Below are 19,078 nucleotides of genomic sequence, written 5' to 3'. Positions count from 1 at the left end.
ATTCTGTGACTAATAATAGTTAAATTTTAAGTGTTCTTTTTCTGTTGCCATCATTTCATTTTTATTCATGTTCTTTAAGAAAAACAAACTATTGTTATTTCCCTCAGACTCACCTCTTATTTGAGTTATCCGTTGTAACAAATAAATCAGCACATTAGCTTATGTTAAAAATAAATGAACCGTTGTCCTCATTTAAAATACCCAAAATACCATCAAGGGTAAGTGTTGATCTTCACAACCAGCCTTCTGAATTAATGATGCCTCCCTATGTTAGTAAAAAAGTTCTGAAGTCTTTTAGTATTATTTTTCTTTTATAACATTATGGTCATCTTGTGAATTATTCTCTTAGTTCTGTTTATTTTACCTCTTATCAGTGCACTCCTCTTCCCAATTCTTTATATCTGTTGTTTTTTTTTAAAGTTCAATAATATTTTATTATCTGTATATACTGTGATTTTTTTTTAGTCATTACCTAGTTGATGAACATTCACTTTGTTTTCATTCCTTTTTACATTGTTGACATGTACTAATTTTTTAATAATGTGACCTTTTCAATTAGGTCATAAATCCATTTGGAATTTGTTGAGGTATGTGCTGGAAGATATTAGTCTACTGTATAGACTCTACACCTAATTGCTAGATTGTTTTACTCAGCAATTCTTGTAAAATAGAAGTCTTTTCTCTAGTCTTATGACAGCTTTCTAGTTTGGTATTGCACTAAATCTCTATATTAGAAATGCTCTTCTGGTCTGAACTTTGTAGGCTTTTGTTCCCATTTTGAATCTGAACATACATGCCATCTTGCTCCTGGTGTGAGCTTCATTAGAGAGCTGTCTGCCTCAGCCTCTAACTTTAGGCCTTTTCCTTTTTCATGGCCCTTGCTTCTAGCTAACCCCAGTGGGCAGGTTTCCATTCCATGGACTAGAAAGCCCTTCAGTGACCTCAAACTGCAATCTAGAACTGGTCACAGTTTTGTGCCTAGGCCTGATGCATGGCCTATGAGGCTTCTGTGTTGATTTTCCTGCTGGTGCCCACAGGTTTCTAACCATCTCCTTGTGTTGATCTGGGCTGGAAAAAGACACTAGGGTAGTTTCTTCTTAGATTTCATTGTTATTAATTGATCTGTTGCTCCTTTACTCTTTACCAAGGTTTAACCTAAACTTGTACAAGTGATACCATTTCATGTCAGTCTCTTACAACTGAGTATTTCTCCACTCTTTCACTTATTTTCAATCTTTCCCTCTATTAGTTCATTTCCTCCTACTGACAAACATGCTAACATCTCCCTTATTCTGAAAAAAATCTTCACTTTATCTTCCCATCCCTGATGAAAATCAGTCTATTTTTCTCCTCCTCTTCCTCTTCCTCCTCTTCTTCCCTTCCTCCCTTCTTTCTTCTTTTTTAAGCTCTTATCTTCTGTCTAAGAATCACTACTGGATATTGGTTCTAAGCCAGAAAAGCAGTAAGGGCTAGGCAATGGGGATTAAGTGACTTGCCCAGGGTTACAGAGCTAGGAAGTGTCTTCCCATCTCTAGGTCTGTCTCTCAATCCACTGAGCAACCCCGGCTGCCCTCAGTCTATATTTCTTCTGCCTTTTGTAGCTAAACTTCTGGAAAAGGTCATTTTTATAATAGATGATTTCAATTTCTCTCCTCTTAATCCCTTAAAACCAGACATCCTGGGGGCAGCTGGGTAGCTCAGTGGAGTGAGAGTCAGGCCTAGAGACAGGAGATCCTAGGTTCAAACCCGGCCTCAGCCACTTCCCAGCTGTGTGACCCTGGGCAAGTCACTTGACCCCCATTGCCCACCCTTACCAATCTTCCACCTATGAGACAATACACCAAAGTACAAGGGTTAAAAAAAAAAAAAAGAATAGGGGTTATCCCCCTCTTTAAAAAAAACCAGACATCCTACCTATCCTTCCACCAAAACTGCTCTTTCCAAAGTTACTAATGATCTCTTAGTTGCCAAATTCATTGGCCTTTTTTCAGTAGACGTTTTCCTTGATCTCCTTGCAGCCTTTGACACAATAGATCATTCTTTCATCCTTGATAATTTCTTCCCTCTGGGTTTTTGGAACATCATATTATCCTGATTCTCCTCCTATTTGTCTGACCATTCTTCTTTCTCCTTTGCTGGATCCTTCTCTAGGTCATGGCCTCTAACTCTAGGTGTCCCTCAGGGTTTTGTGCTGTATTGTGTCTTGTCTTCTTCTTTACTACTTTACTTAGTGATTTCATCAGCTCCTATAGATTTAATTATTATATCTTTGCTGATGATTCTCAGATCTACCTTTTCTGCCTCAAACTCTGCTGACCTTCCATCTTATGCCCAGCTATCTTTGAGATTTCCTAAACTTCACAACCAGTAGACATCTTAAACTCAGTATGTCCCAAACAGAACTCATTATCTTTCCCCTTAGTTTGCCCATCTACTAGTACTGTAGAGGGCAGTATCATCCTCCCAGTCCCCTTAGGTTCACAATCTAGAGTCATCCTGGTTTCCCCACTGTCTCTTGTTTCTCATATCCAACCTGTTGCTGAGGCCTACCAATTTTACTTTGCAACATTTCTTGGATATGCCCCTTTCTCTTCTCTGATGCTGGCTCCACAGAAGTGCAGGTCCTCATCACCTCACTCCTGAATTATTGCAAAAGCCTGCCGGTAGTTCTAGGTGCTATGAGCTTATCCCCTCCGCCCATTCTTCATTCAGCCACTAAAGTGATTTTCCTAAAAGGCCCTTTGGATTATGTCAATCACCCCACCCCCATTCCCCCAGTGGCTTCCTGTGGCCTTCAGGAGCAAAAACAAAATGCTTTGGTTTGGTGTTCACAGCCTTTCATAACTTAGCCCCTTCCTACATTTATAGTCTTCTTACATTCTACCCCTCCAACATGTACTCTTTGATCCAGTATATTGGCCTCCTGACAGTTAAATAAATAAGGCACTCTTATCTCTGGCATTTTTCTTTTATTTTCTTTTAAATAGTATTTTATTTTTTCCCCTATTACATGTAAAATTTTTTTAACATTAATTTTTTAAAGTTTTGAGTTGCAAATTCTCTTTTCTTACCTTTCCTCCTGCTCCTCCCCCCCTTCTTGAGATGGTAAGCAGTCCGATATAGATTTTACATGTATAATTATGTAAAACATTTTTCCCTATTAGTCATTTTGTGAAAGAGATCTTAAATGAGAAAAAAAAGAAAGAAAATGAAATAATGCATTATGTTTGTCTGTATTCAGACGCCATCAGTTATTTTTCTGAGGGCAGATGGCATTTTTCATATGAATCTTTGGGATTGTTTTTGTATCACTACATTGCTGAGAATAACTAGGTCATGCCCAGTTGTTCATCAAGAAATATTGCTGTCACTGTGTACAATGTTCTTATGGTTCTGCTCAATTCACTTTGCATCAGGTCATGAAAGCCTTTCCATATTTTTCTGAAATTATCCTGCTTATAATTTCTTATAGCACAATAGATCATATACTGCAATTTTTTTAGCCATTCTCCAATTGAGAACACCTCAATTTCCAATACTTTGTTACCACAAAAAGAGCTGTAATAAATATTTTTTAACAAGTAGGCCCATCCCTTTCTCTTTGGGATATAGATCTAATAATGATATTGATGGGTCAAAGGGTATGCATAATTTTAGAGTCCTTTGAGCATAGCTCCAAATTTCTCTGTAGAACGGTTCGGTCAGATTGCAGCTTTACCAACAGTATATTAGTGTCCCAATTTTCCTCCTCTCCTCCAACATTTATCATTTTTCTTTTTTGTTATATTAGCCAATCTGATAAGTGTGAGGTGGTACTTCAGAGCTGTTTTAACTTGTATTTCTTAAACCAATAATGATTTAGAGCAATAAAAAAACAACAATAACAACAACAACAAAAAAAAAAAAACCCTTACCTTCCGTCTTGGAATCAATACTGTGTATTGGTTCCAAGGCAAAAGTGTGACTTGCCCAGGGTTACACATCAGGGAAATGTCTGAGGCCAGATTTGAACCTAGGACCTCCTGTCTCTAGGCCTGACTCTCAATCCACTGAGCTACCCAGCTTCCCCCTAGAGCATTTTTTCATAAGACTATATATGATTTTGATTTCTTCATTTGAAAACTGCCTGTTCATATCCTTTGATCATTTATCAATTGGAGAATGACTTTTATTTTTATAAATTTGACTCAGTTCTTTCTCTTTATTTGATAAATAATTCCTTTATCAGAGATATTTACTGCAAACATTTTTTCCCAGCTTTTTGCCTTCCTTCTAATTATGGTCGTATTGGTTTTCTTTGTACAAAATATTTTTAGTTTAATATAATCAAAAGTGTGTATTTTACATCATATAATGCTCTCTATCTCTTGTTTAGTCATAAATTCTTCCCTTATCTATAGATCTGATAGGTAGACTATTCTTGTTCTAATTTGTTTATATTTATGTTTAGACCATGTACCTATGTTGACTGTATCTTGGTATACAGCAGTGATTCCCAAAGTGGGCACCACTGCCCCCTGGTGGGTACTGCAGCCATACAGGGAATGGTGATGGCTAAGAGTGCATTTATCTTTCCTATTAATTGCTATTAAAATTTAAAAAAAAAATAATTTCCAGGGGGCTAAGTAATATTTTTTCTGGAAAGGGGACAGTAGGCCAAAAAAAATTTGGGAACCACTGGTATACAGGGTGAGATGTTGGTCTATTTCCAGTCTCTGCCTTATAACCATATTCAAGTTTTCTCAACAGTTTCTGTCAAACAGTGAATTTTTGTTTCAAGTACTGTATCTTTTGATTTATCAAACACTGAATTACTATGGTCATTATTACTAGGTTTTGTACTTAATCTATTCTACTGATTCATCTCTTTATTTCTTAGCCAGTACCAGATTGTTTTGATGATTATTGCTTTGCAAATACAGTTTGATATCTGGTACTCCTAGGCTATCTTCCTTCACATTTTTTTCAATTGATTCTCTTGATATTTTTGACTAAAACAGTTGAACCAATTCACAATTTTACCAGTATTAGTTGTTTGTGTCTTTCTAATTAGTGTTCTTGATTTCTACATCGCCTTTCACATTGATTATTTATCTTTACTCTTGTTTGCCAGTTTGTTGGGTATGAGCTGAAACCTAAAGAGTTGTTTTAATTTTCATTTTTATTAGTGATTTGTAGCCATTTTAATATAGTCATTGATAGTTTTGAAATTTTTTTCATATCTTCTTACTACTACTTATCCACTAGGGAAGGAATTGTTGGTCTTATATTTGTATCAGTGTATATCTATGTGTATTCATATATATATACACACCAAACATGTTATTTTAGATATCAGCTTTTATCAATAATAAAAAGTGAGACCAAGTCTTGTTAATTCTATTTCCACACTGACTCTTTTTTTTTTTTTTTAAACTCTTATCTTCTGTCTTGGAGCCAATCCAAGGCAGAAGAGTGGTAAGGGCTAGGCAATGGGGAGTTAAGTGACTTGCCCAGAGTCACACAGCTAGGAAGTGTCTAAAGCCAGATTTGAACCTAGGACCTCCCATCTCTAGGCCTGGCTCTCAATCCACTGAGCCACCCAGCTGCCCCCCTCCACATTGATTCTTGAATCCATTCCCTTCTTTCCCTGAACACTACTCTAATTCAGGTTATTCACAATTTCCTGGTTTATTATAATAATCTTTGAATTGACCTTCTCTACTTTCTCCCCTCTCTAGTACATTCTCCACACAGTTACTAAAGTGATTGACATTCCTAAACATGACAACTGGCCTCTGTCATTTCTTTGCTGGAGCTTGGAGGTCTACTAATTCTCTGTTGCCTCTTAGATTTCTTTTTAGCATTTAGAACCTTTCAGGTTCTAGCCTATATTTTTAGGCACTGTCGTAAAGTTTTTTCAGTCGTGTCCAACTCTTTGTGACTCCATTTAGTGTTTTCTTGGCAAAGATACTAAAGTAGTTTTCCATTTCCTTCTCTAGCTCATTTTACAAGTGAGGAAACTGAGGGAAACAGGTGTCTGAGGCTGAATTTGAGCTTTTCCGCCACCTCATTATTTTCACACAGTCTACAACGGCAATACTGGTCTCTATGCTATTTCTCCCATGCAACGTTACATTTCCTATTTCCTTGCTATTGCGCAGATTGTCCCCTAGGCCGGGTGTGTCCTCCCCTCCTCTTATAGAATCCTTAGTTCCTTTCATATCTCAGCTAAAGTAACATGTTCTATGTGACCCTCCATTATAACTATTATAACATTAACTAGTACTTACCTGAAAATGCTTTGTATTTACTTCGTGTGTATTTTGTGTTTATTTATATACCATGTTGTTTGCCCTGATAGGATTTAAGCTTCTTGAAGACAAGGACTGTTTGGAATGTAGTCAGTGTGTCTTTTACTGCTTTTGCTTCTGGTTCTTTTCAGTTTCATTGACTTACTATTTTTTAACCAGGACCAAGTTATTTTGATGAATACTGATTGAGATTTTTAAATTGAGATTTTTAAATTAAGGCCAAATGAGTGGTAAAGACTAAGTTCTCTATGAGTTCAGAGGAGGATCATTGAGAATTGAGGTGATTAGGAACAGGTATCATTTAGGAGATGAGGTGAGATAGGCTCGTGAAAGACCTGGATTTAGTGAAGCAGAAAAGATGTTCTAGTGAGGGGGAGGGGATGAGCAACGAAAAGGAGACAGGAATGTGTTACTGGCTAGAGCAGAAGATTCTTGTAATGGAGTAGAAGCTGATTTGATAATGTCTGTTTCCTGAGTGTTATATTTTCTTAGGGTCTCTCTCATGATTTCATTAGAGCCATCTGTTTTTAAAGTATTTCTCATAGATGAGATGCAGCATGGTTTGTATGTAAATGGAAAAAATGCTGGATTTAGAATCAAGATTACCTGGGATCAAATTCAACTGTGTAATGTTAATCAAGTCCCTTTTTTTTTAAACCTCTGAGTCTAATTTCTTAATCTGTAGAATAATTGATTGGATTACATCACTAGCTAAGGTCTTTTCAAATTCTAGTTCCTATAATTTTTACATTCAGCATTTTTGAGACTCCTTATTTATATTTAAATACAAATAATTCCAGTTTGTATTCATAGATCCATAATATCTCCATTAGGGGAAGCATTTATTTTCATAGAGGAATCAACAAGAATTAAAGGCTTCATTGCAATGATCGAATGAGCATTGGACTGAGAGTAAGAACCTGGGCCTACTAATTTGTGTAGCCAGAAGCAAATAATTTGTGCTGTTAATGCTTAACTCCTTCCTGTTTTCTTCCTTTCTCCTCTAGACCTTAATTTCCTTATCTATAAAATGAGGGTGCTATACTGCTCAAACATTTCATGATTCTCTTTTACAGACTAGCAGATTTGAGTATTTAATACTCATTAGGAAAGATAGAAATTTGAGAATATAAGTTGTCTTGCAAATTGTTACCTAAAGGAGATATTCCCAGAGTGTAATAGGACCAGATTAGTTTCTAGATAATTGATCAATGATATAAATCCATTACTGCTGTAGGAGAAAAACTACTAAAAGTATGTCATCATCTTGAATGATACAGTGTTATTTAGTTAATGCCATCCAGGACAAAAATGGGATTTTGGGTACTAAAAGTTACTTAGAATTTGGGTTTTGAAATAAATAGATTTGGAGATAAATAGTAAAATGTAGTATCTGTAATCATAATGTCCTTATATCAGTATATCTATTTGAAATAGTATCTGTATAATTCTTTGTAGTCAGAATTGAATTCTGAAGTAATTTTGTTTTGTTTTCAAGTTGAAATAGAATGTTATTATTTTAATTTTTGACCCTACTATTTATTTTTAAATTTTTATATTATTTTATTTTACTACATTTTTATTTTAAAAATATTTTTCCATATTTACATGATTGATTTTCTTTCCCTGCCCTCTTCCCTCTCACCTCCTAGAGCTGACAAGCAATTGCACTGGGTTGTACAAATGTTATCACTTGATACCTATTTCCATATTATTCATTTTTGCTATAGAGTGATTTTTTAAAGCTTAAACCTCACATCACATTCCCATATATACATGTGATAAGTGATGTCATATGTTTTGCTTTTGCATTTCTACTCCCATAGTTCTTTCTCTCAATGTGGATAGCATTCTTTCACATAAGTCCTTCAGGAGTGTCCTGACTTGTTTTATTGCTACTAGTAGCAAAGTCCATTACATTGGATTGTTCCACAATGTTTTATTTTTTTGTGTACAGTGTTCTTCTGGTTCTGTTCATTTCACTCTGCGTCAGTTCATTGGGATTCTCCCCATTCATATAGAAATCCTCCAGATCATTAATCCTTATAGCACTATCCATCACCATCATATACCACAATTTGTTTAGCCTTTCCCCAATTGAGGGACAACCCTTTTTTTTCCATTTTTTTTGCCACCACAAAGAGTCCAGCTATGAATATTTTTGTATAAGTATTTTTCCTTATTATCTCTTTAGGGTTCAAACCTAGTAGTGGTATTGCTGGATCAAAGGTCATGCATTCTTTTAAAGCCCTTTGCTCATAACTACATATTTCCTTCCAGAATGGCTAGATTAATTTGCAACTCAACCAACAATGCATTAGTGTCCCAAATTTGCTATAACCCCTCCAACATTTATTATTTTCCTTTACTGTTGTATTGGCCAATCTGCTAGGTGTGAGGTGGTACCTGAGCATTGTTTTGATTTGCATTTCTCTAATTATGAGAGATTTGGAACTCTTTTTCATGTACTTATTTTTTTTTTTTGAGTTTAGCTTTTTATTTTCATTTTTATTTATTTATTTATTTATAGGCCCTTAACTTCTATGTATTGGCTCCTAGGTGGAAGAGTGGTAAGGGTGGGCAATGGGGGTCAAGTGACTTGCCCAGAGTCACACAGCTGGGAAGTGTCTGAGGCTGGATTTGAACCTAGGACCTCCTGTCTCTAGGCCTGACTCAATCCACTGAGCTACCCAGCTGCCCCCCCTTTTTTTTTAACATTTAATAATTTTTATTTTTTAGAAAAGTNCCCTTCACACCCCCACTTCACACCCCCAATAGCCGATGCGCATTTCCACTGGTTTTAACATATGTCATTGATCAAGACCTATTTCCAAATTGTTGATAGTTGCTTTGGTGTGGTAGTTTCGATACTACATCCCCAATCATGTCCGTCTCAACCCATGTGTTCAAGCAGTTGCTTTTCTTCTGTGTTTCCATTCCTGCAGTTCTTCCTCTGAATGTGGGTAGCGTTCTTTTCCATAAATCCCTCAGAATTGTCCTGGGTCTTTTTCATGTGCTTATTGATAGTTTTGATTTCTTTATCCGAAAACTGCCAGTTCATGTCCCTTGACCATTTGTCAGTTGGGGGAATGGCTTAATTTTTTGTACAATTGACTTAACTCCTTATAAATTTGAGAAATGAGACCTTTGCCAGAGGTTTTTGTTATGACCCCTCCCCCCCCAATTTGTTGCTTCCCTTCTAATTTTGGTTGCATTAGTTTGGTTTGTATAAAACCTTTTTAATTTAATGTAATCAAAATTATTGATTTTACATTTTGTGTAGTGTTCTTTATCTCCTGCTTGGTCTTAAATTCCTTTCCCATAGATCTGACAAGTATACTATTCTATGTTTATCTAATTTGTTTATGATTTCCATCTTTATATTTAAGTCATTTACCCATTCTGAGTTAATCTTGTAAGATGTTCATCTAAACCTAATTTCTCCCATACTGTTTTTCAATTCTCCCAGTAGTTTTTGTCAAATAGTGGGTTCTTGTTCCAAAAGCTGGGATCTTTGGGTTTATTGAACACTATCTTGCTACTGTCATTTACTCCATCTATTCCATTGATCCACCCTTCTATCTCTAAGCCAGTACCATATTGTTTTGATGATCACTGCTTTCTAGCTTAGTTTGAGATATGGTAATGCAAGGACCCCATCCTTCACAGTATTTTGTTTTGTTTTGTTTTGTTTTGTTTTCATTATTTCCCTTGATATTCTTGATCTTTTGTTCTTCTAGATGAACTTTATAATACTTTTTTTTCCAATTCTATAAAAAAGTGTTTTGGTAGTTTGATAGGTATAGCACTGAGTAAGGAAATTAATTTAGGTAGGATTGTCATTTTATTATATTAGCTTGTCCTACCCATGAGCAATTGACGTTTTTCCAATTGTTTAGATCTAGTTTTATTTGTGTGAAAAGTGTTTTGTAGTTATGTTCATATAATTCCTGAATTTGTCTTTGCAAGTAGATTCCCAGGTATTTTATATTGTTTAGAGTGATTTTCAATGGAGTTTCTCTTTCTAACTCTTGCTGCTGGATTTTTTTGGAAACATGTAGGAATGCTGATGATTTATGTGGGTTTATTTTGGACCCTGCAACTTTGCTAAAGTTATGGATTATTTCTCCTAGTTTTTTAGTTGCTTGGATTCTCTAGGTATACCATCATGCCATCTGCAAAAGGGTGAGTGGTTTAGTTTTCTCATTGCCTACTTCGATCCCCTCAATTTCTTTTTCTTCTAATTGCTACTGCTAGCATTTCTAGCATAATATTAAATAGTAGTGGTGATAATTGGTATCCCTGCTTCACTCCTGATTTTATTGGGAAGACATCTAACTTATCCCATTGCAGATGACACTTGCTGATGGTTTTAAATAAATATTATTTATTATTTTGAGGAAAGGCCCTTTTACTCCTATATTTTCTACTCTTTTCAATAGAAATGGGTGTTATATTTTGTCAAAGGCTTTTTCTGCATCTATTGAGATAATCAGTGATTTCTATTAGTTTGATTGTTCATATGGTCTATTATGCGGATGGTTTTCCTAATATTAAACTGTCTTGGTATAAATCCCACCTGGTCATAGTGAGTAATCCTTGTGATAACTTGCTGTAGCCTTTTGGCTAGTATTTTATTTGATATTTTTGCATCTATGTTCATTAAGGATTTCATTCGTCTATAATTTTCCTTCTCTGTTTTTGGTCTTCCTAGCTTGGGAATCAGTACCATATTTGTATCATAAAAAGAATTTGGTAAGACTCCTTCTTTGCCTATTTTGTCAAATAGTAGTGTATCGGGATTAATTGATCTTTAAATGTTTGATAGAATTCACTTGTGAATCCTTTTGGCCACTGGTGATTTTTTTCTTAGGGAGTTCTTTGATGGCTTGTTTAATTTCTTTTTCTGATATGGGATTATTTAAGTATTCTATTTCCTCTTCTGTTAATCTAGGCAATTTATATTTTTGTAAATATTCATCCATTTTACCTAGATTGCCAACCTAGATTGTCATATAATTTATTGTCATATATTTATTGTCATATAATTGGGCAAAATAGCTCGTAATAATTGCCTTAATTTCCTCTTCATTAGAGATGATGTCACCCTTTTCATTCATGATACTGTTAATTTGGTTCTCTTCTTTCTTTTTCTTAATTAGATTAACCAATACTTTATTTTTTTCCCCAAAATACCAGCTCGTAGGCTTATTTATTAGTTCAATAATTCTTTTACTTTCAATTTTTTAAATTTCTCTTTTGGTTTTTAAGATTTCCAGTTTTGTCTTTGAGGGTTTTTAATTTGTTCTTTTTCTAGTTTTTTTAGTTGCATGCCCAACTCATTAATCCCTCTTTCTCTTTCTTGTTAATGGGCACTCAGGGATATAAGTTTTCCCCTGAATACTGCTTTTGCTGTATCCCAAAAATGTTGATATGTTGTTTCCTCATTGTCATTCTCTTCAATGAAATTAGTAATTGTTTCTATGATTTGCTCTTTAGTGCCCCAGTTTTGGAGAAAAAAAATGTATTTTTATTATTATGCAAAACATACTTCTGTATTGATCAGTGTTATAAGAACACATTCATACATCCACATTCATCCAACTCCAAAAGTTCTTTCTCTGGAGGTGGATAGCATTCCACATAAGTCTTTCAGCATTGTCCCACATCATTGCATTGCTGAGAGTTGTCATCATAGATCATTATACAACATTGCTGTTTCTGTGTACATTGTTCTTCTGGTTCTGTTTATTTTGCTCTGCAGCAGTTCCTTCAGACCTTTCTATTTTTTTTCTGAAATCATTGCTTATCATTTCTTAAAGTATGATAATATTCCATGACCAATGTGTACCACAATTTGTTCAGCTATTCCACAGTTGATGGACATCTCTCAATTTCTAATTCTTTGCCACTATAAAAAGAGTTGTTATAAATATTTTTGTAGAAGTAGGTCCTTTCCCCTTTTTTATTATTTCTTTGGAATATAGACCTCGTAGTGATATTGCAGGATTAAAGGGTATATACAGTTTTATGGCCCTTTGGGCTTAGTTCCAAATTGCCCTCCAGATTGGTTGGATCAGTTCACAACTCCAGCAATGAATTCGTGTCCAAATTTTGCTACATCCCCTTCCAACATTTATCATTGTCCTTTACTCTCATACTGGCCAAGCTAATAGGTGTGAGGGGGTACCTCATTGTTGTTTTAAATTGTATTTCTCTAATCAATAGGGATTTAGAACACTTTTTCATATGATTATTAATGACTTGGCTCTCTTAATCTGAAAATTGCTTGTTCACATCCTTTGACCATTTGTCAGTTGGAGAATAGGATGTTATTATTTGGGAATTTTTAAAACCTGGTGTTTGATTTTCTCTTAAGTAATTTTACTAATTCTTCAGTTGGGAATATGATTTAAATTTTTAATAGCAAAATGAAATATACAAAAACATAGTATTTAGACTCTAAAAGATATAACCAGAAATTTACTTTTCTTTTGTTAGGAGTCAGGTGGAAGTCACCATAAAGTTTCTGTTTCTCCTGTCGTTCATGTCCGAGGGCTGTGTGAATCAGTTGTGGAAGCAGACCTCGTGGAAGCTCTTGAAAAATTTGGAACAATATGGTATGTACAACTGACAATAATTGCAAATTAGTTGAATTATTAGGAAATGTTTTTGTGCCATAACATAGTAGATAATAAGTTTGGGTGTGACTTAACTTTCAGAATCCTTTAAACCACTGATGGGCAAACTTTTTAAAGAGGGGTCCAAAGGAAAGGAAATGCTATGCTCATCTATCAGTCTTTTCTAAGGCAACTCTTGAAATTTCATTGTATTTGTCAGATTAGGAATAATGTTGTGCTGCCAGATAGAACATTTCAGGGGGCCCATACCTGGCCTGTGGGCTATAGTTTGCCCATCACTGCTTTAAACTAAAGTTTGTGGAGTTTTGTGTGTATATTTTGTTTTCCTTCTCTTATTAAATTTATTATAGACATATTTCATCAGGGAACATAGATTAAAGCTGGAAGGGATGTGAAAGGCCAAAGAACTACAAGAACTCAGAGTTGAAGGAACCTCAAAGGCCATCTAGACTCTTTTATAATTGAACAAGAATCTTCTCAAAGTAGTCATCCAGCTTTTGCTTGAAGACCTACAGTGGCTTAGGAGTAGGAACAGGATCAAACTGAACAAAGCCCATTGCACTCTTAAAAAGCTTTATTTGTTAGGAAATTTTATCTTAAATGAAGATTTAATTTGTCTCTGCAGTTTCTACTTCTTGTTCCTACTTCCTAATTTTGGGGCAAAGGAGAACATATTTAATTCGTTCTCCACTGACAGCTCTTTAAAAACTTGAAGACAGCTATCATGTTCCCTTTAAGTTTTCCAGAATAATTATCCTCAATTCCTTTATTTAATCCTCATATGTTGTGAATTTGCCCTTTACCTTCTTGGTGACCCTCTTCTGTTTTTTTTTGTTTGTTTGTTTGTTTTAATTTTAACATCTTTATCTTTATTTAATGAATTAATTTAGAACATTTTTCCATGGTTATAGGATTCATGTTCTATCCCCCCCCCCCCCCATAGCTGATGGACAGTTCCACTGGGTTTTACTTGTGTCATTGATCAAGATCTATTTCCATATTATTGATATTTGTGCTAGGGTGCTCATTTTGAGTCAATAAACCTAATTATATCCCCATCCTCCCATGAGATCAGACAGTTGTTTTTCTTTCTGTGTTTCTACTCTGACAGTTCTTCCTCTGAATGTGGATAGCTTTCTTTCTCATAGGTCCCTCTTAGTTTCCTGGATCATTGCATTGTTGCTAGTAGAGAAGTCCATTACGTTCAATTTTACCACAGTGTATCTCTCTCTGTGTATAGTGTTCTATTGGTTCTACTTCTTTCACTCTACATCAATTCCTGGAAGTCATTCCAGTTCACATGGAATTCCTCCAGTTCATTATTCCTTTCAGCATAATAGTATTCTATCACCAACAGATACCACAATTTGTTCAGCCTTTCCCCAATTGAAGGGCATATCCTTGTTTTCCAGTTTTTTTGCCACCACAAAGAGTGCAGCTATAAATGTTTTTGTACAAGTCTTTTTCCTTATGATCTCTTTAGGGTATAAACCCAGCAGTGGTATGGATGGATCAAAGGGCAGGCAGTCTTTTATCGCTCTTTGGGCATAGTTCCAAATTGCCATCCAGAATGGTTGGATCGGTTCACAACTCCACCAGCAACACATTAATGTCCCAGTTTTGTGGTGGCCTTGTTCTGGACCCATTCTAGTTTTTCAGTATCCTTCCTAAAATGTTCCCAGAACTAAACACAGTACTTCAGTTTTCATTTGACCAAAGGAGAATATAACAATCCTATCACTTGCCTTAGCCTTCTAGACACTACATTTTTTAAATATAGCCTAAGATTATATTAGATTTTTCCAAGTGTTAAGTCCTGCTGAACTTACAGTTCATGAAAACTCTTCTCTAAGATAAAATTTGGTCTAACCATGCCTTTTTCCCTTTGTACTTGTGAAGTTGACTTTTTTGGAGCCAAATGTAGGATCTTTTCTGGGTGGAAGGAGAGCAATAATGATTAGAGGTTGTTATCTTTTATCTCTAGAAAAATAGCATTATAGAGGGAAGAAAAACTGAACTTACTTTAACTGTCTATGCTGATAACAATAAATAAAACCATGTTGGCAAATTAATTAATAGAAAACTCTTAGTCTTCCTTAGGGCTTTTAAAGAAGAATGGAGAAAATAGTATTTATTTTTTCTAAATGTGAAATCCTACTTTAAGGCTTTTGCATTTTTCTTCTCTGAGAAATGAATTTTGTTAGGAAAAGATGTTTGTGTTTTTAAAAATCTATTAAAAACTGAAGTTTAATTCAGTTTCTAGTGCTACTGCTACTTCAGTGTGTTTTAGCTCTTTGGTCTTTTTTTATGTTTTCATATACTCTATGTAGATCATTTAAAAAATTAAGCATTTTTTAAAACCTCTTCTTTAAAGAAAAGGAAAACAAGCCTTTGTAACAAGTAGGCATAATCAAGCAAAATAAATTCCTACCTTGATCGTATAAAAGTGTATTGTCTCATTCTGTGACTTGAGTCCATCAGTCTCTCTGTCAGGAGGTAGGAGGCATTCTTCAATATCAGTCTTCTGGAATTATGGTTGTTCATGACATTGATTAGAATTTTTAAGTGATGGCTTGTCTTTGTATTGTTGTACAAATTGCCCTCATTCTGCTTACTTTATTTTGTGCTTGTTCATATATCTTCTCAGGTGCTATGAAACTATCCCTTTTATAATTTCTTATGGCACAATAGTGTTTGTTTGTTCCATTACGTTCATAGAATATTTATTCAGTCATTCCCCATTTGATGTTACCCCTAAGTTTCTAGTTCTTTGTCACCACAAAAAGAGATGCTACACATATGTTTCCACATGTGGGTCTTTTTCTTCTCTCTTTGATGTCTTTGTGGGTATAGGCTTAGGTGGTGGTATTGGCGGGTAAGCAGAGTTTGGTAACTTTTGGGTAATAGTTCCAAATGACTTTTCAGAATGATTGCATTCTATCAAACTATAGCTCTACTAGCAGAGCATCGATGTACTTGTTTTCCCAGTCACTCTAACATTTGTAATTTTTTTAGGCATAAGACTAACATTTATCTCATTAAATTTCATAATAATCCAGTATTCTGGCCACTCAAGATTTTTTTAATTCTGACCTAGTACAGTTATTAACTATTCATCATCTGCAAATATGATAAGCATGTCATTTATGCCATTATTCCACTGATAGAAATATAAAACAGCATGGGGCCAAGCACATATTCCTTGGCATTGGCAACAATATTCTAATTCAACATTGATCTGTTGATGATTATAATACTTTGAGTCTAGTCTTTGAACAGCTATGAATCACCTATTTGTACTGTTACCTGACCCACATCTTTGTCTTTCCACCAGAATATCACAAGAACATTTATCAATCACTTTGTTAAAATGTAGACTTTATCTACACCAGTCTCCCGAGTTGATTACCTTGTCAAATAAAGAACATGAGATTACTCATGTTATCTCATAACTTCTAACATAACTTCTTGATGAAGACATGTTGACTCTTGAGATCACTTCTTTGTTTTCTAAAAAATATTCTCTAAGCATCACCTTAAATAATATGTTCCAGAAATTTTCTAGGTATTTTAGTGAGTATAGTTTGGTAGACTATGGTTTATAGACCCCTTTTTTCCATTAAAAAAAATCCTTGCCATCTTTCTTAGAATGGATACTAAATATCAGTTCTAAGGCAGAACAGTTAAGTTGTTAAGTGATTTGCCCAGGGTCATGTAGTATATGAGAAAAGTATATGAAGCTGGATGTGAACCCAGGTCCTCCTGGTCACCTGGACTTAATACTTTATCTACTATGGTACCTAGCTGCTCTTTTCCATTTTTTGAAAATTGGGATATTGTTTTTTCCCCACTCCCACTTTTCCACTTTTTAGCCCTGCACAATCTTTCAGATATCACTGACAATGAGTAAGTAATCACATTTGCCAGTTTTTTCAGGGTTTGAAAATATAGTTCATTTGGTCCAGGGACTTGAAAAATCATCTAGACCAGGCCTCTCCTTTTATTGATGAGTGGTTTGAGGCTGAAAGATGTCAAGCAACTTGCCCCAAATCATAGTCATAATCATAAGTTGCAAAGATCATTACTAACTTATCTAGATTTTTATATACATTAGAAATTGTCATGGCTTAAGAAAAAATGACCCATAAAGATTATTTGCTAGGAAGGTAGCAAAGATTAGGTTCATAACTATGACTATGAATTTAAGAATGTGAAAATATTTGTGCAAGCAGAGTAAAGTTCCAGATCATTAGAGTTGAGATTAATGAACTGGGAAAGGCTAAATGATACCACAGACTCTATCTAGTCTATCCCCTCCCATTTTTCAAATTTTCAAAAGGAGATTAAGTGACAATTCCTTAAAGTCACAGACCAGATTTGAACCCAGGTTTCCTGTCTACATGAACAGTCTTCTCAACTGTGCTAGCCATGGATTAATTATCAATTAATTGATTAATTATTATTAATCCATGTGTAGATTATATATAGCCATTTTCAATGTCTTCTCCCTTTTGTAGTAGGAAAAATCTAGAGAGAATCAGATGGTCTCTGGTAACCAGGTTCTAGTCTTGACTTTGTAACTTAATAGTTGTATAACCTCAGGGAAAATATTAGCCTTGTTAAGTCTTATTTTCCACATTTGTAGAATGGGGGCAATAATACTTCTTAATACTTCACAGGATTATTTTGAGGAAAGTGTTTGTTAACTGTAAAGTGCTATATAATTGATTATTAATTAAAAAACAATTAGAAAAATGAATCTTTTGCCAAAGCATTTATCTCTTAGGCCTTAGTTTCTTCTGTAAGATGAGGAGATTAGACTAGATGCCTTCTAGGGTTGCTTCTACTTTTAAATCCATGTTCCTGTTTACTATATTCTAAAACTGTAATACATTATTTTAATATCTACATATTACTGTTCTAAATGTGGTTACTTGAAAGTTGAGTTGATTTTATATATATATATATTTTTTTTTTTGACCAGACTAATATTTTCTAGTTTGTAAGTTCTGCGATATAAACCAAGTTGAAAATAATATCTGGTATTCATAATAGTCTATTAAGGTTCAGAAATCATTTGACATACATTGTCATTTGATCCTCTCTGAAAACTTGATGAGATAAGTACTATTATTATCCCTGTTTTATAGATGATGAAATGGACTGAGAGAGGGTAAGGAACTTGCCTAGGTTCACAGAACTGGGATGTCTGAAGTATAATTCAGACTATGATTTTTTTGCTTTCAGGTTTCCTGCTTGTTAATGTACCATATCACTCTTCATAAAATGGCAGTTTAAATAGAAAACTTTCAGCATGGTTTGTGTTTTTGTTGTTTTGAACAATAAAAATTTCCGGGAAATCTCTGGACATTCAGAGTATGTTGACAGTATTAAAAACAGCAAATGAGTGCTCAGAAGGTATCTATCAATAATAGATTCCTCTTTGAAGGATGTGGCAAAATAGTATTAGGTTGAACCTTCTTTTATACAGTAATAGCACCCTGTGAAAGATGAATACCTGAGAAAGTGTTAGTCCCTTCTCCTCCTCTACTCCAGCGAACAGCACTGGTGGTTCAGAGTGAAACCAAGGGCAAGGGCAGTTTTCTTATGTTTGGGATAGGTGCCAAGAAGTTGGTTCATACCCTTTTAGACCTTTTGGAGTTCAGATAGAGTATATATTAGGGAGGAAGGATTGCTCCATGGTTGAAACAGCCATTTGTGACTGTTCTGAGAAGGCTCCAGATCAAAGCACATTTCTGGTCATAGTGGAGAGAGTACACTTAAATGCAAATCGAATGCAAATGTCCTTCCTAAAAGGCAAAGGCTTTCATTTTCATCAGGGCCTACCATGGTACTGGCATTGTAGCATTAACAATTTTTTTTTTCTTTTTATTGAAACCTTCGTGTTGGCATTGAACTAATCAGGATTAACTGGCCAATGTGTCGATAGTGTATTCTCACCAAGCAGTAAAGAAGTAAGCAGCTTTGCCCATTTCTGTCATCCTTAGGGTTTGGATCTCTCCTTTTAGCTGTTTGTGACTAAGAAATGTTAGAGTTATTATCCAAAAATAAGGTGTCAGGAAAATTAAATGTGAAAGCTTTGAAAACAAAAATCTGGTTTGATATTGGAATGTTTGTAATATC

The 19,078-nt window shown here is 34.9% G+C and overlaps 1 protein-coding gene across 1 annotated transcript in view; it reads left to right on the top strand.

The window, feature by feature from the left end:
* The window catches only part of HNRNPLL (heterogeneous nuclear ribonucleoprotein L like), a 57,467-nt gene that overhangs the window by 11,496 nt on the left and 26,893 nt on the right, over positions 1 to 19,078 (top strand). The window contains exon 2 of the mRNA XM_044663264.1: positions 12,795 to 12,913. Within this exon, the coding sequence (XP_044519199.1) occupies positions 12,795 to 12,913 (119 nt within the window). The remainder of the gene's footprint in view (positions 1 to 12,794; positions 12,914 to 19,078) is intronic.

Source organism: Gracilinanus agilis, chromosome 2 (assembly GCF_016433145.1).
Source record: "Gracilinanus agilis isolate LMUSP501 chromosome 2, AgileGrace, whole genome shotgun sequence".
Classification (NCBI taxonomy): Eukaryota; Metazoa; Chordata; class Mammalia; order Didelphimorphia; family Didelphidae; genus Gracilinanus; species Gracilinanus agilis.
This window is presented reverse-complemented; position numbering and strand designations above follow the sequence as displayed.